The 25,845-nt window shown below is 43.1% G+C and overlaps 1 protein-coding gene across 11 annotated transcripts in view; it reads right to left on the reverse strand.

Annotated features, from left to right (window-relative positions):
* WNK2 (WNK lysine deficient protein kinase 2) overlaps window positions 1–25,845 on the reverse strand; it is a 117,126-nt gene that overhangs the window by 38,668 nt on the left and 52,613 nt on the right. For 9 of the 11 annotated variants that reach the window (XM_071755331.1, XM_071755334.1, XM_071755332.1 and 6 more), the window contains exons 6-14: window positions 23,514–23,602; window positions 22,481–22,700; window positions 19,284–19,572; window positions 14,690–14,886; window positions 11,963–12,109; window positions 8,416–8,607; window positions 6,882–7,430; window positions 4,282–4,596; window positions 1,492–1,541 (exon numbers count right to left, since the gene is read on the reverse strand). In XM_071755331.1, coding sequence (XP_071611432.1) covers window positions 1,492–1,541; window positions 4,282–4,596; window positions 6,882–7,430; window positions 8,416–8,607; window positions 11,963–12,109; window positions 14,690–14,886; window positions 19,284–19,572; window positions 22,481–22,700; window positions 23,514–23,602 — 2,048 coding nt within the window. The remainder of the gene's footprint in view (window positions 1–1,491; window positions 1,542–4,281; window positions 4,597–6,881; window positions 7,431–8,415; window positions 8,608–11,962; window positions 12,110–14,689; window positions 14,887–19,283; window positions 19,573–22,480; window positions 22,701–23,513; window positions 23,603–25,845) is intronic. The other 2 variants (XM_071755327.1, XM_071755333.1) reach the window with 2 other exon arrangements.

Consider the following 25,845-nt stretch of genomic DNA (forward strand, 5'->3'; position numbering starts at 1 on the left):
GTTCAAAAGATGACTGAAAATTTTATGTGCCTTCCTACAACAGACTAGAAGGACAAAATGAACTCCTTTGTCTAACTCATTTATCAGAGAATCATAGAATAGTTTGGCTTGGAAGGGACCTTAAAGACCATCTACTTCCAACCCCCTGCCCTGGGCAAAAAAATCATCCCACCAGACGAGGCTGCTCCAAGCCCCATCCAACCTGGTCCTAAACACTTCCAGGGAGTGGGCAGCAACAACTTCCCTGGGCAACCTGTTCCAGCATCTCACCACCCTCACAGGAAAGAATTTTTTCCTAATACCTAATCTAAATCTCTTCTCTTCAAGTTTTAAGCCATTGCCTCTTGTCTTCTTGTTAATCTACAGTGGCTAAAAATTAGATTTCACTTTCCATGTATTATAAGCAGCAAATACTTGTGCAACAAAGGTTCTATTTTAGGGTTGCATTGACTTGTGTTAGGCTAACTGGGCAGGGTAGAATGAAAACAGTAAATGTTGATAAACTTAACCTGGGAAAATAGAAGAGTCACTAAAATTCTAACCCCAAACTTTTATATATAAAGGTATATATTATATATTAAGGAAAAAGCTGGTGATGGCTCCTGCAATAGATGAGACTTTCAGCTGCTTCTGAACATAGACTGTTCACATCTATCTTATCCATACCCAAACTGTGAGAAATCAGACTTGCTGCTGGTGCCAAGGCAGGAGCTGTAGCAAGGAGGATGCATGGGGAGGGGATTCCTGCCTTGGAGCTTCTCCTATCAGCCCCTCTGCAGTCTGAACCTTCCTTTCCAGGGCTTTTCCTCACTGCAGCCTCTAAACTGTGCTGCCTCCCCTTCTGCTTTGAGTACAGCCACATGAGGGCTGGCAGAAATTGAAATTTGCTTTTGCTTCTGAGGAGTGCTAATCTGGCTCTGGGGGTCATTTCTCATTACTCATTGGCACTGCCAGGCTTCCATGTACTGAACACACATCACAGGCTTCTGGCTGTTCTGACTCTGGGAATGATACCTTTGAGTGGCTCAACACACAACTCACCTATAAATCATTCCATGTACCATGCCTGGGGAAAGAGCATGGCAGGCACACCCAGTTTAGTCCCAAAGAGGGAATATATACCCAATTTTACCAGTGTAGCATGTTTTAATACAGATTCAACAGCATCATAACCAGAGGCTGTATCACTCCAGTTACCTTAACAAAAAGAGAATCTACACTTTGAAATGAAAGCTGTTGTTCATACATCAAATTTAGGATGCAGCACCCAAAGCACAGAACTAAAAGAGTTGGAAGAGCCACAAGAGGCAACACTGCACACACATGTGCAGCTCTCTCTCCAGATGTGACCCTTTCTATCTTCTCCTGGTCAGCTCCTGCTACTCTTCTCTCAGCCAAGGCAGAGGCCAGACGTTTGGCCCAGCCTTGTAGAGAGAGAGGGAAAAACAGCCTCCAGAAACATTTCTTACGCCAAAGAGATTATAATGATACCTTTCACAGCTCTGTGACAGAGTTTGGAGTTTGTCCTGCATTGCCTGCTCCTAAAATGTAAGAAAAAATCATTTAAGTAAATGCAGATTTAAAACACCTTTAAGAAAGATTTTGCTGTAAGCCTAGACCATTCTGTTTAACCATTTCTTGGAAATCAGAGGGAAAAAAAAAGTCCCACCTTACCCTCCCAACATTACTTCTGCCCAAAGCATCAGTTTTGCTTGTGTACAACAACTTTTTAAGACAGAGCCACAAATCTGCTTGTTCCCTTCTGATGTCTATAAAGCAGAAGAGGTGGTGAGAGAAACAAACCAGTTTTCACCACAATGGAAAAGCAGATCCACAACAGCACCCATCTAATTTAGTTTTGAATGGACAGAAAGTTTAAGACAATTTGCTTCATTATTTTGTATAGTTTCTGGAAATATGTTAAGTACTTTCATTTTATTTGGCTTGTCATGAAAATTTCTGGGGAACTTACAAATAAAAGAAGAAAATTCATCATTTAAAAACCTCTGTGCTCATCCCACATCTTCTTGCTGTCTTACACTACAGAAATGGTAGCCCTGTTCTCCCAGAACCTGTCATGCTGATGCTGCTGTACCTGCTGGAACACACGTCCCATCCATGTGAACAGACACACACACACCTGAGCATGTATATACCTGTGGAGGTATATACACCCCCCCCAAATGTATATATAAATATATATAAATACATATATATTTATGAATATATCTGTACAAACATATGTCTATACAATCTTTTTATGGACACACAGCTAGAACCAAGCCTCTTGACGCACATTTTCATACCAAAGCAACTGGTAGGCTGGAGTTAAAGCTCAGTGGTTAACCAGTCAGCTCCACTTGTTGCTTATAATGCCACACATATGCCATGCCAAGCTTGACTGCAGTTTTACTGAAACTGCAGTATTAATTAAACTGCAGAATTAATGAACAGTGAGAACACAGACATAATGTATCTAAATTTTAGTCATGCACCTGATCAAGTGCCTTACAAAATCTCATTTCCTGATCAGTTCAGGTTGGTCTGGATGTGAGCACTGACACACGTTGGAACAAAGCAAAGAGAGAACAATATGGCAAAGGAGCAATAAAGTAGTGTTTTGAATATGTGCAGACATGAAATTCCTCCTACATCCAAGAAAACCTTAGCAATATGTGTCATAAAATCAGCATGGGAAGCATGCTGATCAGTCTCATGATCCTGGTATTGGATTGGCTTCCTAGATTGAAAGAGAGGGGAGTTAACTTAGAGATGAAATGTGAGGATGAAGTTAGCAGAACAGCGGTTAAATGCTCCAAAGGGATATGAAGAAGTGACAGGACACACATGACTCAGTGGGCATGGACTTCCTAGGTATTTTAGGACAACTTGTATCCCCTGTATCACACTGGGCAGGAACAATGAGGTTTATTCATAGTTCCAGAACCTCTAATGGGAGGGATCCTGTGCTGAAGGTTGCAGCTTTGGCCTCAATATTGAACCTCACCTGAGCTGCAAATACCAAAAAAAACAAAAAAGAAAAAAAGCAACTGGGGAAGAAATACCATAGGCTGAGTAAGGGATATGCCTGTCACAGAACCTGGGGGTTCTGCAGGGGACTACTGGGGCAGGTTCTACCATTTCTGCTACATCTAACCAAGAGGACACTGGAATCCATCAGGGAACACCCTACATCACAGCATGAATATTTGACAGGAATTAGACTGCCACTAAAAGGACACATCCTTACTGACAGGACACCTTCTGGAAGAGGAGCTAAGCTGCAACTCTACTGAAAGTTGGAGGCTGTCCTGTGTAGCTGGGGCATGCCTTGAGTGCATGGAAGCAGGGGTGAAAACAAGAGATTTAGCTGAAAAGGCAGAAACTGTTATTTTGGAAGGAAAAGTAGCTCAGAACAGAGAGGCTCAAGAGGAAAAATTCTGAAGGAAGAATTGCTGAGGGATGCTTCAGTTCTGAAGTGGAGAAACAAATCAGACTTATTTACTGAAATCTGGTGCAAATGCCAAAATGTTTGTTTTGCTTTGCTTACAGATAAGTATTAGACAATTGAAGAGAAGGAAATGTTCTGTGACATTCTGTCAAGACTGAAAGGTCAAACAACTATGGGAGTGGAAAGACAAGTCAAAATAGCAGACAGGAGGAGCTGATTGACAGTTTTATAAAGAAAAACAAAATGTACCTTCCTTATATGACACTAAGAATTGGAATCACCTACGAATATCCGAGGAAACAAAAATCCCAGGGCTAGAATTCATGCAATACAGGAGGATACAGCACTAAATGAAATGGGATTACAGCTCAAGATAAGGAGCATGAAGAGCTTTTACACAGTGAAGAATCAGAGTGTGAAGCAGCTTCTTAAGGCAAATGATGGTTGGTTGCACAAGTGCGAGACATTTAAAACAAGACTGGACAAAACACGTTTGAAACTCTACAGAACAGCATCTTCCTGATCCACAGCTTTTCAAAGGAAGTAATCTCTGTCACTGTGTGTGTGTGCACAGCTACAGACAGGGAGATACTCAGTCCTGCTGCCCCATTCCTTCATGGAGACATTTCCCAAAGAACAACATGCAGGTTCCAGCTTCATCTGAAATAGCCATTTATTTGCTGACCCAAGTTGTGAGCATCTAGGACAAGCAGCTCTATATGGTAAGAGGGGATCATCTCCCTTGGGAAATAAGCCCCTTATTTCACAAGGGAGTAAGAGAGAAGGTTAAGGGTGAGGCTGGGGAGGTACTTCAAAAGAAAGGGCTCTACCTCTTGAGATGTCTCTGCTGCTGCCGGGACAGCGGAGCAGGGAGCTGGGAGCTGCTGACCCAGGGGCTGGGAAAGATCAGGCTGGAGCTGCAGCAGAGCAGAAGGCTGGAGAGGCAGAGAGTGATCTATGGGGACGGGTGGGCTAGCTGCTGCCAGGCTGCCATGAACCTGGGAAATGCCTTCTGGAGTGACGCGGGGAGGCAGCAGCTCAGGCTGCAGCTGCACAGGCGGTGACATGACTATGGAGGGTTGTACAGGCAGCACAGGCACCTGGGCTCCAGCTTCCAGAGCATACTGAGGGTGTCCAGAAATCTGCTGCAACACAACAGACAGCTATTAAAACAAATCTACTTAAGAGTGCTTGTGACTTACATGACAAGGTGCTACAGCCACTGAGTTCCTGAAGAAAGGATTTTAAGTCTGCAGTGAGACTGTATTTGTATGGTCCCTGCTTGGAACAGTAACTATTTCAGTGTTTAAACTTGCTTTTAAATGACCAAAGAAAAATCTAAAGATTTTTCCTCAATAGTTCTGACAACATGTGCATTGCTCAGGTCCTATTTAGTGGAAATAAAGCCATATTTTGCAACAAAATTAAAATCTTAGATTACTAATTCATTGCCCTGAGTAGTTCATTGCAACAAGCCTACCATAGTGCCCATGCAGAGAAAAATAAACTCTACCCATAGATTAAATTAAGATTTAAAAAAAAAACCCTACTATATATATATCCAGTAACTGGTACAGACCACACAGTTAACTCTTTTTTACCAGACATATATCAGTGTCTCATGAAACATTTTTTTTCCATTTAGCTTAAACATTTAAGACACAACTTAACTCTTGACACGCTGAGCACCAAGGCCCCAGTCCTGTAAAGGTTTCCCTGTGTTCCACACATTTATCTCCGTGGATTTGTTCAGGGCATTAAAATAACTCCTGTGCGTAAGCGCTTGGTGGGAATGGGGCTGATGCGATTAGATGCCATAGAGACTCTGTTGTTGTTCTGCATAACAGTTCTTTTGAGTTCTACATTTAAGAACAGAACATTCTCCTTTTAGGTACATCATGTTTGTTTTTTTTTTTCCAAAGGGACTGAGCTTGTGGGAAGAGGAAAAAGGAAAGAAAGGAAAATATGGAAGAAAAAAATCATTTTAATAAGAGGGCAAAGCTCTGAGTAGTTTTAATTTTTTGAAGTATCACCTGGAGATTTAGACTATTTGGGGAATATACTTAAAAATAAAATAAAATCAAGACTCAGATGAGAACTAGGTCACACAATTTCATTACTCCATGCTCTCTGCAGATTCTGGGTACGAGAGGAAATTATTCCAGGTCTAAAATGTCTCAATGTCGAATTTACCTGGGCAAAGCTGAACTCAGAGATGCTGAACATGGACAGCACTGCACAAGAACAGCACTGCAGGGGAAAGCCTTTAAACACCTCTCCAGTGAAAGTACTTTAAAACAGAGAACAACAAAATTTTGAGCTTTCCTCTTGTCTATTTTAAAAAAAAAATCTTAAGATTACTACTATGCAATTCTTCCATAGATATCTGATAGACTGTGCCAGGATGCTCTGGGAATAGCAGCTCCCAGTTTCAGTGTCCCTTGCACACTGGCTGCAGGTAATGGGTCTGCCTCAATCCCCTCTAAAGCCACTGGAAATAGCAGGAGCTCAGCAGGGACTGTCCTGGGCTCCACACTGCCTAATTCTTCACAAACAGTATTTCTGCACAGCAGCATTTCTGTACAAAATAAGGGCTGAAGAGAGATACAGAAAAATGATGCACTGCTTTTGAAGATGCCATGACATGGCAGGTTGAAATGGGATGTTATGAATTTTAATCAATATGTTGTGGCAAAGTGATGTAGTAGAAGACAGATTTTCAAGAATGTTATTATTAACAGATTCAGTGCTCTCTCCTGCTTGGGTCAGACCACATTTCATGTTGTCATATCACAGATGTGGCAACAGAAGTATTTACAGACTCTGTCAACAAGTCCTGAAGAAGTTCCCTTGTAAACAGTGCTAATATTAGAAGCACCATTTGATGCCTCCTTTCTTTTAATGGGGAAAGGGTCAGAAGTTAAAATTCATTCCTGACAGATGTTCTCCATGCATTTTGCTAGAACTGGTCACTTCCCTTTACCCTTTTAAGCAGTTGTACAGCAAACCAGCTCCATCACTCCTGCCAGCTCCCCTGTGCCCTGCCAGGAGCACCTGGCACAGGCTGGGGAACAGCACCAGGGAGGCTGTGTGACTGCTGCCTCCTGCCACAGGAGAAGCACAGCTTGTAACCCTTCCCAATGTGAGACAGGAGAAGAAAGAAGGAACATCAAGTGCTCATCTGCTTGCCTTCCAAAGCCCGTTAAGAGTCTTTCCTATGATCCTCAATATTCACCTGTCCCTCAAGGAAAATCTCACCTGACTTCACAGCTCTGGCAACCACCTCCAAGACCCAGGTCGAGAAGTTAAGAAAACATCTTAAGGACAAGGTAAAACAACCACCTGTCATTGTGTGTTTACAGAGCTCAAACCCCAGGAACACCCATGTCCATCACCACAGAACAGACACAGCCCCGAGCCCACGGGTTACCTGGTGAGCAGCCCCAGGTGCAGGCAGGGCCTGGTCTGGAGGATGGATGACGCTGGGCTGCAGGGACTGAGGAGGTGGAGGCTGCTGCTGCTGCTGCTGCTGGGACACTGCCTGTGTGCTCTGGGTGTGATGGGGAGAGGGTGCTTCACTCTGAATGATCTGCTGGAAGGTGCTCTGGTACATCTGTTGCTGGGAGAGCTGGGGCACCCCGTGGTGCGGCGGCAGTGCCGGCACTCCCGGCGGGGCCACGGCAAGCAGGGGGATGGTGGCCGCAGACATGTTTGGCACTATAGTTTGGCAGGGCAAGACCAGAGAAGCCACGGTGGTGTGAGGAAGGTTGACTGCCTGCATGGGGAGGGCGGGGGAGTTGGGTGCCAGAGGCAGCGTGGGGTTCATGGGGAGGCTGGGCAAAATCACGGCTGGAGCAAAGTACTGAGAAGGAGCGGGTATGGGGGGCACGTTTGCAGCAGGTATATCAGAGAGGTTTGGAGGAAGGCTGTCAAGTCCTGCCAGAGGAGTAATTGCAGGAATGACAGGAAACTGAGGAATCTGAAAAAAATATAATATCACATAAATGGCGAGTGCTTTCACTGACGGTACCGACTCGTTTCATTTGCCAAACAAGTACATAAAAATCATCTGTGCCATGAGGATTATGTCTGTTTGTTAATCACTTCCATTCACATCTTGAGGTTTATAAACAGTAACGAAAACTGATTTATTCTTAAATCACTAGAAAAAAAAATTCATTTCATGGGATGTGCTTATACGTTATAGCTTGAAGTCTTCAAGCAACACACTGATTAAAAGATGCTTTCATTTCAACAGAAATGAAAAGGCATTGGACCAGACAGAAAAAGCAAAACTCCTTCATGCAGAATTCTGTAAGACAATTTAAACCCCTTGTCTTTAAACAGGCTGGCTGCAACCCAGGCAGCATGGAGGATCCCATGGAAGGGGTTTAACCACCCTCTCATCAGGGAAGCAGCTTGTTCCTTCCCTTGGCACAAGGTGCTTCACATCAATGTGGTTGTCACTAGCAAACACACTGAGAGCACCAACAAACCCTCCCAGGCCATGGAAAGGTCTCTCCCTGTTACTAAAAACAGATCTGGGCTGAGAGCTAGGAAGGGAGGTGGGAGGGTGATGGGGAAAGTAGAGGAGTCAGGAGCTCAGGAACACAAAAAGAAATGGGCTACTTCTCATGCTCTTAAGCCTGGGATGGGGAGAACAGTATGCCAGGGGGGAAGGTGCAAAAAAAAATTAAAACCCAAATACAGCTATTGCAATTCTGTAACTGCCATTAAGTGGATTCTCTAGGCATGACACAGGATTACTCAAAGGAGATTTTGCTTCACCAAACAAACCAATAGTAAAGAAAAACACAGGACTTAGGAAAACGCTGTACTTTTATAGACTAATTACATTGACATGCATTCCAAATAGCCACACAAAAACTGCAAATCATGTTAATTATTAGCCAGAAAGCTTTACTCAAATGGGTTTATTCGCACACACGTTTCCAAGGCATTACCTGGGAAGGGGCCACTGGTGGAAGCTGTGGCACAGTTGAAATCTGAAGGGGTTTTAGTGGTGTACTGGTAGCTGCCACCTGAGAGGTCTGGGGCTGGTACTGGGGTAACAGATGGGTTGCAGGCTGGATTGGGCAAACAGGCTGGCTGGCCAGCACTTGCTGCAGAGAAGCTTGCTGTGATATGGGTTGTTGCTAGGAAAGAGAAGAAGAATAAAAAAGGTTACAGCTTACATATTAAGAGAGAAGCAGTGCACCAGTTTCTCTCTCTAGTTATGGTGTGGTCAGGACAGAGCTCTGGCTGGGAGGGGGGGTCCTTTAGAGAAGGGCACTCCTGATTTAAACACTGCACAAGAGCCTATGTGTAAAACACATTTAAATTCAAGATACATTACCTGAAAAGAAGTTATAGCTGTCTTGGAAAGGTTATTTGTAATGACTCAGACTCTTTAAATCCCAGAGTTTGTTCTAGTTGGCCCTGTACAATCCCCACCCACGGACTTCAAAGATTCCCACTATGCAGATCATACCCAGCTAATCTTGGCATTCAAAAGCTGACTACACAGTGTAGCAGGCATGGAAATACCAATGCTTATTATCTGAGACATGAATAAAACACAGTAATTATTGCAGAAGCTGGATTCCAGTTATTTCTGAGGTTCCATAGTAACAATGTGAGAGCCAAAAGAGCAGTTTTACCCTTCCAGAGAAAACAGTGCTTCACTGTCCTGCCAAGTGCTGAAGGGTAGAACAGAAATAAAAAAAGATACACTAAAGCTGAAAATAACCAGTAACAAAATTTCACATTTTTCATGCTGCAGGTATCTCCCTCTTCAGCTCCTCTGATTAATGCTGAATGTACTTTAAAAACTCTTCCATTTCAGAAGCATGGCACTGAGGGACCAAGCTGGCTCTGGACTGACCTATGTGGGACCACAAGATTCAATGCCTCACCCAGACTCTGCAGCACACAGAACCCAACACCACAGCCAATGCTCAAGAGGTAACTTTAAAATTAATAGCCAAGCATCTTTCATCTTCACCACTTTCACTGTAAATGAGTGCTTATATAATACTTTGCTTTGCAATTTTTAGTAGCAGTGTTATTCAACCAGTTTTTAGGCATTGATACAATAAAGCTGTAGAAGATGTACAAAGGAAGCAAGATGTCATCCATCCTTTAACAGCTAAGATTTCACCACGACTGGAAACTGCAAAGTGTCCAACACAAGGATCAGTGAACAAGAGTATTTGGAAACTGGTATCAAGTGTATGGGACTGAATGCACCAAATGCCACGAGCAGTGCAAGGCATGCTGGAGACTGCATGACTCTTGCCTGAGCATCCATCTTGCCACATTAAAAAAAAAAAAAAAAAAAAAAAAAAAAAAAAAAAAAAAGCCAAACGTTGGGCCTCTGCATGGCAGTTTTGGCCAGTCCATGTTTTAGGAACACAGGGGCAGTTACAATGAAAACCCCAAGGAAAGGGCAGTGTGGATGCAAACCATGGAAAAGCCTGCCAGAGCCAACCAGCTCTGGGGTACAGAAGAGCCACAGGGTGCTGGGCTGGGGCCAACAAACCTGCCAGCAAGCCAAGCCAGCTCAGGTGTCCCAGCAGCCCTGGCTGGGTTAATCTGCAGCTCAGACAGGCTGCCTGCAGATCAGGGAGGATTGAGCACGCTAACGCAGCCTCTGCAGCCCCAAACTAAAAGCAGCTCCTCAAAGCCTCCACTGCAGATCCAACGTGTGGGTTACAAAATGCTCGAGAACTGGACAAGGCATAGGGAGGGGGAAATATCCAAATCAATTATGTGAACTCTGCCTTGTTATAACCTAAACATTATGAATGCACAGACACCCAAACTGGGGAAAAAATATTGATGCGATGTGACACTGATCCCGTGTGTCTGAGCCACCAGGGTACATTCATACCAGACCCATTCATTGTGTCAGCCACATGAATTTTCTCCCCAGTTTCCCATTCTTTTGTTCACCTGCCCTGTTCCTTTCCAAGACTGCAGATCTCCACTGCTCATGGTGCCTGGAGACAGGGAATGGCAGGCCCTGTTCTGGCTCTGAGGCACACGTGGGTGCTCTGGGAACCTCTGCATAAAACTGTATAATTTTACCCAGCATCAATACTGCAAACAGTCTTTTATTTGGCTGCCTGGCAAACAAAGACAGACTATTTATTAAATCTTTTTACTATCAAGGATAGAATTATTTCAAGAGACAGCAAGGCTGCGAGGAAGGGGCATGTGAAAGAAACGGAGCAAATTGAGCAAATATCCTATTCCAAACCAGCATTTATTCAGGGGAAGGAATAAATAACAGATTTTGAACTGTCAGCACAAAGTTGCAGAGGCCACTAGAGAGATCTGTGCAACTAGTGAGGCCTGAATTTGCAGAAGTGTAAGAACTTTTGGCTGAGAGAACTAAGAGAATATTCCTGCCCATTAGAAAAAAATCTGACACAGGACAAAACATGACACAGCCTCTGTTTTCCAAGGAAACCAAATTACATTGGTCTTCTACTGATGCTTTCAGAAGAACAGGGCACGTTAAAAAAAAATAAAAGCAACCTGGGAGATAAATGTTGGTAACTAAGAAGGTTTGGAGTACTACATTACGTGCCAGTTGCAAAGTACACAGGCACTCCCCAGCCCTGTCAACATTTTTGACTGAAGAAAGCCACTCTTTTGGTAGAGTCATAGAAACGAGGCACAAATTTCCAATCTGTAATTGTTTGCTGCTGTGTTCCTTATGGGAATCGACCACCCGCAGGAGGAGGTGGCTGCAGGCTTTGCAGCTGCCCCTCAGCTGCTTGAGAGAAGTGTTTGGTACCTCAGCTGTAAGGTACACAGGTTTTGGGGGCAATCTGGCAATCCAAAACGCACAAAGAATTACTGTTTGAAGACAAATGAGAGAGACAGACTCCTCTCTTGGAATGTCAGGCTCCCAGCTCGTTGCTTACACTGAACACACATGCACAGCTCAAAAAGCAGCATTGCTGAGGATTCAGAGACATCAGAGTCACTATCTAACCTGTTAGAAAGGAGGAGGCAGATAATCCTAGAATCACAGAATGGTTTGGGTTGGAAAGGACCTTAAAGTTTATCCATTCCCACCCCCTGCCATGGTCAGGGACACCTCCCACAGCCCAGGGTGCTCCAAGCCCCATCCAACCTGGGCTGAGACACTGCCAGGGAGGGGGCAGCCACAGCTTCCTTGGGCAACCTGGGCTGGAGGCTCAGCACCTTCCCAAAATTAACAAAAACCATTCCATTTTTAAGGAGCAAGGTAGTACCTTGAAAGCAATGCAAGGCTTCAAGCCTATGCTGTTAAGCCACAATGGAAGAAGTCTTAAAAGTACATGAAGACATCCCAAGGTGTCACAGGACAACTGTGATACTGTGTCCCTTACTCTTCCATCCCTGAACTCCAACACCCTTTGCCCCATCTCTGCACCTTTCAAGTAGCAGTTAAACACCTTCCAACACCTGAACCTTGGGTGAGGAATGGGCTGAGAAAAGAGCTTTTTGTCATCTCACCTGCTGGCCAGCCAGCACTGGCTGTGGCTGCCCCAGGGGCAGGGAGGAGACAGTGGTGGGTTGGACCACAGGGAAGGACATCGCCGGCTCCTGGAAGGGCTGGGGCCGCGGGGCCACCACGGCGGGGGCAGCTGCGGGGACACCGGGCTGTGGGGAGAGAGCAACACACACCTACAGCAACTGCAAGGGAACACCCTGTCTGCTACTGAGTTAGAAACAGAGGAGAAAAAAAGGAAAGGTTATCTGCAAGGAATGAAAAGTCACTTAATGGGGAAAAAATGTTGGCGGCTTCCAAATAAGCCAAACAAACTTCATTGCATCTCTTTCTGGAAGGCAGCATGCAGAGCAGTAAAACCACTGGGAGCAGGGACACAGAGGATGGGAACACGCCAGCAGCACCAACGGGGCCTGGGACTGGGGGAAGCAAATTCGCCTTCAAAGATTTTTATAATTTTATAAATTATAAAATTTTCTCTACTAAGAAAAGCGGGTAATTCGCTTGAATTGGATGCCGCAACAAATAAGGAAATACAAAAAATTAAAATCACAGTGGAAGAGTAAACAAACAAAATTACTAGAAATTCAGACTTCAACAACAGTTGTCCAAAACTTTAGATCAAACCAAGCGTGTCAATTAAAAATAAACAGTATGTCAAACTGAGGCTCATAAACTTAAAAACCCCAACACCACTACAGCTCCAGTTCTGTGCCTGTTATCTGCCAAATAAATAAATCTTCCAGATAAATGCAGTGATTTTTTTTCTTTTCACAGAGAATGGAAAGGTTTGAGTCAGACTTTTGTTTCCGGTTTTTGTTAAGATTTTCAGATCTTGGAGCTTTTAACCTAAATTATTGCAGGAAGAAAAAGACATGGAAGCCCCATGAGGAAATAAAAGGCTGCGAGAAAGATTTTGCTCATGAATAAAGGCTATAATCTTTCTTAAAAAACCAAAACCAAAACCAAAACCAAACCAAAACCAAAACGCATTTAAGTTAAAACTACCCAAACCTATAAAGGCAAACAGCAAGTCTGCTGTATAAGAGTATGCTGCACAGCTCTAATTTTTAAAAAAACCTGCTCAGGATTTGCCATTTGGGTGTTCTATTTCAAGTTGTTAAGTTAGTGCTTCAGCTGACCAAGGAATGAGGAGGGATGCATCCTAGGAGAAATATGCACATAGGAAAGGTGATTTCCACAGTGGAGGAAGCTGGCTACAGATACCAAGGATGATTTTTTTTTTTTCTTCAGGTAAATGGAGTAATATTTCAATGCATCCACCAAATACAGTTCATAATTTCTTGCACGCATTTTGGAAAATACATGGTAAAACCAGGGCAAATGACAAAATTACCAAGTATGCAGGGTAAACCTGGATCAAGCAGGAAAAAACATTGGTCCTTCATTGTATTTTTTCTTCTCCCATGTTAAATAGGATGAAAAAAAAAAGTTAACCTACTAGATCATTACTGTCATTTTTTTCCTGTGGGGCAGCCACAGAGTTGCTCTCCACCTCTCCTGGCACATCAGAGCACCCAGAGGGCAGGATGGTTTTGGCACCTCTTGCAGCTCTCATGGGAGAAGGGCTGCTCTGCAGGTTGATGATGGGTTCTCATGGTTCAGGTGTGAACTCCTGCCACATGACCTGCTTATTCGGGGAAGTGGTTGAGCTTCCAAGACTTCTGACAGGTTCTGAATTTGGCCAGAGTGAATGAAACAGGTCAGGCACCTCTGACGGGACTGCCGAGGAAGCCTGAGCTCCATGGGGGTTGCAGAGGTCCCCAGTGCCACCCGGGGTGATGTGTGTGCCACCTCTCCTCTTGTCTGCAAATCTCCATTTTCCTCTCCCAGTTCTTGAAGAAGGGACTCTTGAATGGAGTTTCCAGTTAGAGCCACACTGGGGTCACCGTGGCAGCAAAGAGCAGAGTGAGCACAGCCCATGAGTGTGTGCTGGAATAAAACATGGCCCTGACACAGCTCCCCAGGGACACAACCTGCCCGGGCCCTGCTCTCCCTGGAAGCACCCCAAGATTTATGTTCTCCTGCATGTGCTTGTTCTTGCACCAGTAGTTCCATTAATTGCTGTGGGTCAAGGTTGTAACAGCACTAAAACGGGAGCAAGTGTGAACATCTGACGGGGCTTCCAGTGCCCGGACTGGGGCCTCAGAAATGGGTGTGCAGGACCAGCTCCGTGCAGGATTAAACCCAAAGGCAGAGCCAGGGGGGCAGTGGCAGGGAGGCAGAGGCAGGGAGGCAGAGGCAGGGAGGCAGAGGCAGGATGGCAGTGCCTGGTTGTGTGACCTTTGCCACAAGCGGAAGAAAGAACAGACCCACGAGGCTCTTTACCAAATGGTGGAACACTAACATGTGGCTATTCCAATAGTGAACAAAACCAAGCAGAACACTTCTCCAACACATGCATGAGTTCAAAGTGAGTCACTGCAAAGCTACCAATGTAGCCCAGTGCCAACAGATTGACTGGAAGCTTTTCTACTCAAGGTGTGACAGCCCCAGTGAAGCTTTTCTCCAGAAGAGCAAATGGAGCCAGGCACACAGCAGCAACTGAGAGCACAACCAGGAATCCATTACTGAGCAGGTCAGCATCAACAGAGGTGAGCAAGGAATATACAAAGCAAGCCCTGGAATCCACATCTACCGAAAACAAGAGTATGAACCAGCCATTAATTACACTCTCAAGTACCAAATAAAAAAAAAAGCTTTTCACTTACTGCTGAGGGCTGCTGGAAGTGTCCCAGCTGTGTGAGGCTGTGGGGCAGGGCCTGGCTCTCAGTCAGGGGGGGGCTGTACACCCGCTGGGCAGCCGGGGGCACCGGCTCGGGCAGGGAGGAGTAGATGACACTTTGCTGGCTGCTCTGGGAGTCTGAATAAACCGTGGACCCCTGACCACTGTCAAAGGTGCTGTCAGCTGAAAGAACAATACCTTGTGTTAAAACCTCAATGACTCCAAACCTTAAAGCAATGATTTTGGAGCAAGGTCAACACTGGTTTGTGTAATTAGCATTTTTACTACCCCGGCCCTTTCTGTTCTGTAAACAAATTCTACAAGGCAAATGTTATTTTCTACAAAAGGCACATGCTGCTCCTTTTGAGCCAAGGACTATCCCCACGGAATGATATTTTAGGCACATTGATATTTCCTTTAAAGGGCATAAGGTTGACATTAAGAGTTGCAGATGCTTATAGATTTTGTAGGATGAAATAAAGGAAAACCCCAATTGCAATGTCCCTAGTAGATCACAAAGTATCTTAGTGTGTGATCTCCCAGGGACACACTGACTGAAAATTCTTTATATTGTGGGATTTCTTAGTTCAACAAGCCAAACCCTGTATTTGAGCATCCAGCAATACCTCCCAATGCAGAACAGAGCAAGACAAACTGCATGGCCCCAGGGATTTAGCAGTTCTCATTCTGAGCTCTGTGCCAACTTCTCCCACAGGGCACCTGCCCACCCAACCTCAGGGTTAGCTGCTCACCTATGGGTACTGGGCAGGCACTGCATCCTCTGCCCAATGGAAATCAATCTGTAGCATTGAGTATTATTGATTTTAAAATGCCTTTTGAAGATTTTTAAAGTCTGTAAAGCATAGGAGCCCAGTTCTTCCTAAGCGTAAGCAGCTCTTTTCTTCATTTAAGAAACCAAATGAGACTAAGTATCCAAAATACAAATAAAATAGCTTGTAACAGATTTTCCTGACTTTCCCTCTTCTCTTTTTTCCATGTTCCAAATAAGTCTGTTTTGTTTTGTTTTAAAAATTTAACACCCCTCCATATTTATTCAGCTAATTTCTGAAAAGGGTCAAACATGGCCCTGCTCTAACGTGGCAGGAATTTCTCCTGCATGCACGTTTCCATTTTATTACAATTATATTTCTTATATTATTATTTATTATTATTTATTTATTATTATATTATATTTCAAGGAAAAAAAAGAGTATGATGGTAGAGTGCTAAAGCGGAAGATGTGAGTCAATCTCAGATTTTTATAGAACATCTTGCATTACGCACATTAAGTTATTAATTTACGTTTCTATGTTTGAGCTCAGATTATTATATGCATTGGCAAAACATTAATTATATTATAGAGGTTTTAGGCCTAAAACCACATACAAAACACTCAGAGACATAAAATCATAGAATCACAGACTGGTCTGGGTTGGGAGGGACCTTAAAGCTCATTCAGTTCCAATCCCCCTGCATGGGCAGGGTCACCTCCCACCAGCCCAGGGTGCTCCAAGCCCCATCCAGCCCCATAGTGAATTGTCAGATAATACCAAGCACTGGTTTAAAAGGTGAAGAGAAGCAGAAAATAAATTGGAGGGTTTATATTTATTATAACACTCTGCCAGCTCCTGTGCAACAGGATAATCAGAACCATTGGTAGCCACATTGTACCATTGAAAAATCATAATTATGGTGTTCCTCAAAGGAATTAGTACAATAAGTTTATACTAAAAAATAAATAAATTAGCTCCAGAAAAAAAGCTTTGTAAACACTGCAATATTCTGAGAGTTATGCATATATGGCCATTTCTCATATCTTGAAGGTTTGCTTCCATGTAGAAGCATGCTTGGTTATTTTAGTATTCAAAGCAGCACTCTGTATAGCAGTTTATACAATACCTGAATAAAAGCAGAAGTTGTCTCTTTGCTAAGGATAGTGCATCTTTAGGTTAAACATGCTTACATGAGAGTCCAGAACAGTAAAGTAGGAACATTATAATACTTTGGTTGCAAAACATGTGCATCAAAATTTATCAGAAAAACTGTCTAGAAAAGAATCAATAAAATCTTAAATCTTCCAAGGCAACATTTTCTTCATGAATTTTAAAAGTAAAAATAGTAAGATTTCAATACCAGAGCCTGACAGGGTAACAAAGGTTGATTTTAGGGGACAGAGAGAGGAACAAGTTACTTTACATAAATAAAACCACAAACTTGCTGTTTACAAGGCTGATGCTCAAAAATAAATTGAAGGCCCAACGGGTTCTACAAGCAAAGCCAGGTAGTTTCTTACAGAGAGAGAGACCAAACTCAGTGCTTGGCATTAAAACAGGGTATGTTTGTTTGTTTTGGAACAGCCCAGTGATCATCCTGTCAGCAGTCCTGGCTGACTGGGAAGGTACCAGCAGCCTGGAAGTCAGCCAATGTGACACCCATCTATAAGAAGGGACACAAGGGTGACCCAGGACATTACAGGCCTGTCAGTTTGACTTCAGTCCTGGGGAAGCTGATGGAACAGCTCATCCTGAGTGTTATTATACAGCAGATGTAGGATTAAGCATGTGATCAGGCCCAGTCAGCATGGGTTTACAGAAGGCAGGTCCTGTTTGACTGACCCCATCTTCTTTTATGACAAGGTGACACACTTACTGGAAGGGAAGGCTCTGGATGTTGTCTATCTTGACTTTAGTAAGGCATTTGACACAGTTTCCTACAGCCTTGTCCTAGAAAAACTGGCTGCTCCCAGCCTGGGTGGGCTTCTCTGATTTAAAAACTGTTTGGATGGTCATGGCCAGTGAGTTGTGGACAATGGAGGGAAATCCAGCTGGGGACAGATCACCAGAGGTGTCCCCAGGGCTCAGGGCTGGGACCAGTCCTGTTCAACATATTTATCAACAATCTGGATGAGGTGCTAAAGTGCACCCTCAGTGAGCTGGCAGGTGACAGTAAGCTGGGTGGAAGTGTTGATGTGCCCCAGGGTAGGGAGGCTCTGCAGAGGGACCTGGAGAGGCTGGACCCATGGGCCAAGGCCACCTCATGAGTTCCCACAAGGCCGAATGTTGGGTGATGGCCACACCAGGCTTGGGGAGCAGTGTCTGGAGAGCTGCCCAGCAGAGAGGGACCTGGGGGTGCTGCCTGACTGACATCCAGCTGAACATCAGCCAGCAGTGTGCCAAGACCACCAATGCCATCCTGGCCTCTGTGAGGAATAAAAAGTGTGTCCAGCAGGAGCAGGACACACTTGTGTCCTTGGACTCAGCCCCAGTGAAGCTGCACCTTGAGTGCTGTGCTTGGTGTTGGAGCCCTGACTGAGCTACTGGAGTGTGTCCAGTGCTGGGCAAGGAGGGTGAGGTTGGGTTTGGAGCACAAGGCTTTGGAGGAGCAGCTGAGGGAACTGGGAATGTTTAGTTTGGAGAAAAGGAGGCTGAGGGGAGACCTTATGGCTCTCTGCAACTTCCTGGAAGGAGGTTGTAGGGAGGTGGGTGCGGGGCTGTTCAGTGAAGCTACAAGTGAACAGGAGAAGAGGTAATGGGCTCAATCTGGGCCAGAGGAGGTTCAGATCGATGTCAGGAAGAATTTCTTCACTGACAGGGTTATCAGACATTGGAACAGACAGTGGAGTCACCAACCCTGAGGTATTTAAGGATCTTATAGACATAGTGCTTAGGGATATGGCTCAGTTAAGGTCTTGTCAGTGTCTGGTTAAGGGCTGGGCTCACTGAGCTTGAAGATCTTTTCCAACCAGGGTTATTCAAAGAATAACCGCCCAGCTGAATGCGAAGCCTTGGTAGATCAGTTTGTAAGTACAAGGGACTGGACAAGTGAGAGCAGCTACTGTGACCCCACAATGATCAAACAGCTCCCTTGGTTCCAGCTCCTGAGCTCAGGGCAAACCAGAGAGCCCAGGGGAACAGAGAGCACCTGCAGTGGGACCTAAGGACCCAAATAATAATAATAATGAGGGTGTCAGCTGACACAGCCTGATGCTGCCAACCCAGGTGATATTTCCTACAAAATGGAAGTCCTACATTACAAAATCTTAAAATTCAGAAACGTTTTGTTGGCTTTTTTTGTCCCGTGCTCTAGACTTTTGAACAGCTTCATAGAAGCCATCGAAAGTAATTCCCAAAATACTAGAAACCTCAGTGCTTTGGTTTCAGCAAGATCTGCTCTTGAACAAACATCTCCACATTGCCAGCACCACCTGGAAAAGCCACCAGTTGCTCTGACCACTTTGGTGCCAGTTCAGCATCTGCAGGTGTGTTTCACACCAGTTTAGTGTTGATCCCACACAGCCTGGCACAGAAAACATGTACTTTTGTGTTTAGCAGCTGTCCTCCTTGCTTTTCCATTTACAAATATATAAAGTTTCCTGCATTTCCACTGAAGGAGGAGCTCTCTCAATATTGTTTTCCTAGGACTTTATTACTTCCAAAATTGTTGCACATCTGTCCCAGACACTTGTTCTTTAAGCCACAGTGAAAAAACCTCCCAGAGCAGCTCGCTGAGCTCAGATTCTCCCTGATTTTCCCCCTCAGACACGCAGTACCCCACGCCCACAGAACCCAGACAAGACTTACAGGCAACAGAGGTGACACTGGTGGGCAGGTTTTGGTGGTAGGGATGTTGGTCTGCCTCAGGCTCCTCTGACTCTGACAGGACATGGTGACCCGTGTGAGAAAGGTAGGTGACCTGGACCTGCTGCGTGTGAGGGGTCTTCAGCTTCTCCAGACACTCGGAGTCTCGCCGTTCCTCTGACTGCATCCTAGGCCAAATTCTCTCTCTTCTCCATAGTATTAGTGCTACTCTGTCACGTATTGACTTTGCAACTATCTTGAGATCGTTTTCATGAAAAAATCCAGAGTCAATCTACAGAAGAGGCACAAACTTAGAAAGATTATGGGCACAGGGATGGGCATGCACACCTGTGCACACACACATACTACTCACATCTCTTCCTAACAGAGAAAACATCAGTTTGAAATAACATGAATTACATATTTATTCCCCTCAACAACAGGAATTCTTAAGACTGCTGTGTTTCCTTAAAAAAACTTCTACACCTAATGCATTTTAAAGCAACAGTTTGGGGGCTGGTCTCTTCTCCCACATAATTGGTGATAAGACAAGAGGAAAAGGACCCAAGTTGCACCAGGGGAGGTTCAGACAGGATATTAGGAAAAATTTATTTATGGAAAGAGTGGTCAGGCATTAGAACAGGCTGCCCAGGGAGGTGGTGGAGTCACCATGTGGACATAGTTGGCTTAGTTTGGCTGGTGGTGTTGGGTTAATGGTTAGACTTGGAGATCCTTTCCAACCTTAATGATTCTATTCTATGATAATTTCTAAGACCTGAATATCTATTAGGTCAGTTTATTGACCAGTTCACATCCCCTGATAAGATGTCAGCAAGTATAACTGTGGGTGGGTGATTACACTGACAGAACAGTCAAAAGAGGAAAAGACCATCATTGAACACTACAACTGGAGTACACCAAACAAGCCCTAAAGGAGAACTTAGAGCCTTAACGTTTTCAGTACACAGTTTCCCAAATTCCTCCGCTTAACAGCACAGTAAGTCATAAAGGAAAAGATGTTAGCAGAATTTTGTCTTAACTTCTCTTGAAAGAAGCCAGTCAGTTAGTATTGATTGACTTTTATAAAGTATGATTGAGTAAAATACAGACTGTTCCCCTTTGACCAAGAAGGTGAACAAGCTCTCAGGATTCAGGTGCTCAAGAGATAAAATGCAAATGCCTCTTTTTGCTATTTGCTTGCATAACCTTACACTTGTAAGGTATGAATTCCAGTCTAATAATGACCTAGCAGTGATTTTTCTACTCTTCCCACTTTCTTAACATCCATATTTCACAGATGTAGAAGCACTTAGATACTGGAAGAAATCTAGAGGTTTTCCTTCTTTGCTCTTGCCCAGTTTTACAGCTTAGATTTTCCCTGTTTAAAATTAATAGATGCAAAGCAGCTTAAAATACAGCTACAGATGGACATGGGTATTTTCCACTGCCTGTGCCCTCAGACCTTACTGACATTCCTGAAGTGATGATCCAGCAAAAAATACCAACAGAAGAGAGACACTTGAGAAAAGAACCACACAAGTCCAGAGGACCTTGTATAGTATTAATAATTGTGCCTGGTAGATTCTTTGTGACAAAGCCTAATCGGAAGGCACTGAAAATCTGCCACATTAACAGGTTTTTTTTTAAGCAATCCTTATTCCTACATCTCTATAAATATAGATAATGTTTAAAGTTTAATGAAGACATGCTATTTTACAACACCCACTGGTTGTGAAATGTAGTTTTAGGCTGCAAGACAAACCACCAGAAATTTTCAAGTTTTTTTCCCACATTGCTGGGACAGGCTGCAGCTTCCGACTGCTGAAAACCCATCAATAATGATACATAATCCCCCAAATCAAGAGAATCTTCTGTATTCCTCTTTCACAGCAAATAAGGCAACACTAATTGATGAAAGCACATGGCTTTGGTGTTCCATAATTCATAAGGGCTAGAAAAAGACATTTAGGAATAAATATCCTTCACCTGCCCTGGCCCAACAGCCTCCAGTTTGAAAGTGTTTCATATACAGTCAGGTAACTGTTAATGTAACAATAAAACACAGGTTTCAAAAATAATTTGAGAGGGAATAGTATCACAGTGGTTTGGGATCGACCCTTCTAAGCATCCCTTTTGTCAGAATGATCTCCTCTTGATGACAAAATATGACAACTTTGGCCCAAGTAACCTATGGAACTTCAAAGCTACAAATCTTTCCAGAAATATTTCAATGCAAAACATTAAAGTGAAATGAGATCTGTAACAATACATTGCTCCTAAACTACTGGACCTACTGCAAAAGTAATGACAAAAAGACAGAGGAGCAATAATTTCTCCATCTAAATCTGGAGTTCCTGGTGAGGAGTCCAAGCACAGCACCATTGCCCAAATGAAAGCCTCCCAAGCAGCACAGGAGGGGTGATGACAAAATCATCAACTGAGATCACTTGGGGCTTAGGATATAACAGGAAAGTTTCTGCAAGCACAAGCACATTCAGACCCCTGACTGAAGTGCTTACTGATTCTCTTTCCATGACATTAGAATACCTGAACAACTGCAGGAGAGACATCATTGAAAGACAAGTCCAAGGACTATCTAGTAAAGCTGGAATACAAATCAGTTTTTCTAACAAGCCCCAAGAAGTTAAGATACAGAAATTCACCAAGGTAAATTTCCTTGTTACAAAACCCAAAGCTTATTCCAAGCTGTAGCCTTGAATCTGGTTTCCTATTTATGTTTGGAGAGTTTGGAATCTACTCTTGTCTACATTCCTCCTAAGTAACACCAACAGAAAAGATGGAAAAAAAGCATTTTGAAGAATTCAGAGTAGAATATTTCGTGACTGAACTTTTGAACTCTGCTAATTTATTTCAAGCTGCTGGCTGAAACTACTAAAGACATTGGCAAAGGAGTTTTCATAATATGTAAGTGGGAGAGACCTCTATGGTCCCTAAGCTATTTGAAATGCCACTTCATGCATCTGTTTTCATACTTGGCAAACAATGTTTTTTAGGTACTAGTTCTTCCCTGTTTTACCCCCTTCTTGAAGCATTCCCTATAAAATAAATGCAAGCTGCTTAAACTAGACACCTGGAAAGGTTTAAATACAAGTTACTTCACCAGATTCATTTCTGCTGTTCTTTGGGATTTATTCACTAATTCATATATATACAGTTTTGTCAGGAGATGTTTATTTTACCATTTCTTGTGCAACATCATCAGGAGTTTCCTTCTCCAGATCAAAAGTAAACTCAATGGCTCCGTTATCTTTGGGTTTTCCTTTCAGTTTCTTAGGATCTTCTACCCAGAGTCTTAAGGCAATAGAAGATTTCCTACCATGGTCTTCCTCTGCAAGTTCCACTCTTACCCCAGTATCTTCAGCAAAAAAGGCATGGCTTAATAAATCTTTAATTTCATATCTGCAATGGATATAAAGAATATTCAAATAATGCAAAAGTCTTAATCCTTTTCAAAGAAGTTTGCTATTAAAGGCAAAAATATTTACACTATGTTTGGTGTTCATCCACAACAAATGTGTGTTCTCAGTAACAAAATGCATGATTTCAGTTGTTTTGGAAGACTGCTGAGAAAATGACACTTCCTATTTCAAAGCTGCAGCAATATTCATACATCTTAAGCATGGACAGAAATTCAGATTATAGCTTTGCTCAACTTTTCTTCACTATCTGATCTCAATGAGTACTAAAATAGAGGTCTATTTAGGCAGTCAGTTGAGGCCCCTAAAAGATGTATTTGTGGAAGACAAGAATTACTCAACCATAGACACACTTAGATAGGAAAGGCCAATAGAAGAGATAAGGTTTTAAAATCAAAGCTGGAAACAAGGCACAATTCCTAGGCATGTCCAGAGGCTGATGAGCTATAACACATCAGTCAGGACTCTACCAAACCCTGTTCATGGCCAACCTCCACCACACTTGATGCTCCACACAGAACATCTGAGTGAGATTTTACAAGCACCTGTGCCAAAAGATCTCCAGTTTGCATGTCCACAATGCTGACTTGAAGCTGAGAACACAACAAAGGCATTTATTCTATTATTATCCTGACATGATATGGCAGGAAAGCTGAGAATTGTGTGTATTTGTATTTCCATTCTGCATTGCTTCCTGCACAGGGAAGACCCCAGAGGCCACAACAAATATCCACAGAGAGCTCTGAAATCTCTGCATACACATTATTTATTCAAAACTTGATTACTTGAAACAAACCTTTCTTCTTTATTTTTGCAAATGCACTCCCCAATTATCTCCTTAATTTCAGGATCTGTAACTTTCTCAAAGCTTGCTGGCTTTATACCCTGCAAAAATAGAGAAAAACAATTTAGTTTGGAAAAGAATTACGTTGAATCTCTTAATTAAGGACATTTCTACTTCACTTTACAGTCAATTCAACCCTTGGAGTAACTAATACTTTAAAGCTGTTAGTGTTAATGTAAAACTGAATTGAAGACTTAGGACTAATGTATTTTAAAGCACCATTGTACTCTGAAATAAGCACACAAGCTTGCACAGCAATTCAGCCACACACAGGACAATTTTTTTTTTCCTTAACTAACCTCTGCAAACTGTACCTTTCTATCCCGTGGACTCCAAAATCATTGCTAAAGAAAAAAATTTAAATTTTGAAAATTTTTAAATTTTTGTCTTAACCATCAAGATGCCAAATGAATAAAGACAAATCATACTTTTCTTCAGATAGCCAGTTCCAAGAATAAGTAAAAAACACTCTGGAAGACCCATGCAATATTCCATTTTCCTGTTTCCCACAGATCTTTTGCTTTTCTGTGTCCCCAGCACTGCCCCCTCAAAAAAAAAAAAAAAAAAAGCCCCAAACCCCACAACCTCAGCCCCAAGCAGGGGTTGCTCTCCATTCCCTGGCACACTGTTAGGATCTGATGGGGAATGAGAGGCAGAGCAGGTGTAACCTAGAAATGAAGTTCTCACTCTGTCAAATGTTAACATTTTTGCTGCAAATAGTGTCCAGTTCTAGATGTGGATCAGCTAACCCATGAGCATGGCCTTTCAAGGAGAAAACAACTGTGCACTTCAGAAGAATATTTTAAGAGAAGCAGAATTCACATCACCAGCTCTGGCTCGATGTGGATGGAACAGGAAGACGTGGCATTTCTTTCCTGTTAGGTTGGGTTGTTTTAGGAAGATGGAGAGGATTTAAAAGAAACACACACACACTCCTAGGGTGGTCATAGGTCATCTCTCCCTACTTCCCAACATTTCAGGACCAACTTCTTAAATCAGGATGACCTTCTCAGGGTACACAGCCCCTTACAATAAAAATAACATATATCTTCCCAACAGAAAAAGAGACTGTAGGAGAGGCAGCGTGCAAGTCCTCAGGGTAAATCACAGTTTACATATTATGTCATCTTTCTGTACACATAATCAAAATATAGTACAAATATAATTACAGGAACACCTGGGCAGTTAACACACAGGTGCTTTTTCAAAGCCAGGGCTGACATTTCTCCTGATGCCAGGTTGCAGGCAGGGAGGGAAGGATGCTGTGCTGGAACACCCTGCCCCTCTCCTTATCACAGCACACAGGAGCCAATACCTGCTGCTCATTCCATGAGCGAGCAACTCATCCCCATTCAGTCCCAGAGAATGATTTCCCATTAAATACTTTTCATGTATGTATCCAGCTACAGATGACAAGTGTCAACACAAGAAGGTATCCTGAAAATTTTGGCTTCAGCTTAAATCACACAAAAATTGGTTCTCTTTTCAAAATGCTTAACACCATTACCTACTAAAACAAGATGTATATGGATGAAAATTTGCCTAAATTAAATTGGAAACAGATCCTGCACATAGACTATGACTTAAGGACCAAAGGATTTCTAATTGTGTCAACAATTAAGTTTTCGCTTATCTAAAAAACCAGAATCTGATTAAGCACATAGCTGAAAGAGATTAGAACATTTAACTCTGTTCAAATCCTTTCAAAGTTTCACCCTGGAAGAACAGTAAATAAGGGATCATGCAGTGGCAGATAAGGATGTCTGAGGTCCTGAAGAGTAGACTTCTGGTTCACTTGATGCTACCTTGGATAAAAAATAAATAAATTTCTATTGCAGAAAATAACTGCAAGTACTTCACTGACTTTGGTCTTGAATAAATGTTACAGGTGAATGTGGATAAGGGCTAGCAGCTCTCTGAAAATTTCTGAATATTCCAGCATCAGATCATACTCTCAGCTTTTTGTTAACTCCCTGCTGCCATTCAAGCCTTGGATTTGATTTTAAATTTGGATTTATTTTAGGTTAAACACTCCATTTCAGTCTGAAAACTCAAGAGAAATGTCCAGAATCCATACATTTTGAAAGAAATTCACAGAATAGCCATACAAAGCCTCAGCTTCCCAGTTTTGTCCAGGCAAAGGCCTGTTGATATCCAAACCCCACATTATTTTGGGAACAAAACAAAATAATCCATACACACAGCTGGCTGGCTGTGACCCACTAGAAAGAATTACTTGCTTAGACAAACCTAAATCTTCCTTACAAGAGGAGGGCTCACATTT

The sequence above is a fragment of the Heliangelus exortis genome, chromosome 12 (genome assembly GCF_036169615.1).
Source record: "Heliangelus exortis chromosome 12, bHelExo1.hap1, whole genome shotgun sequence".
Lineage (NCBI taxonomy): Eukaryota > Metazoa > Chordata > Aves > Apodiformes > Trochilidae > Heliangelus > Heliangelus exortis.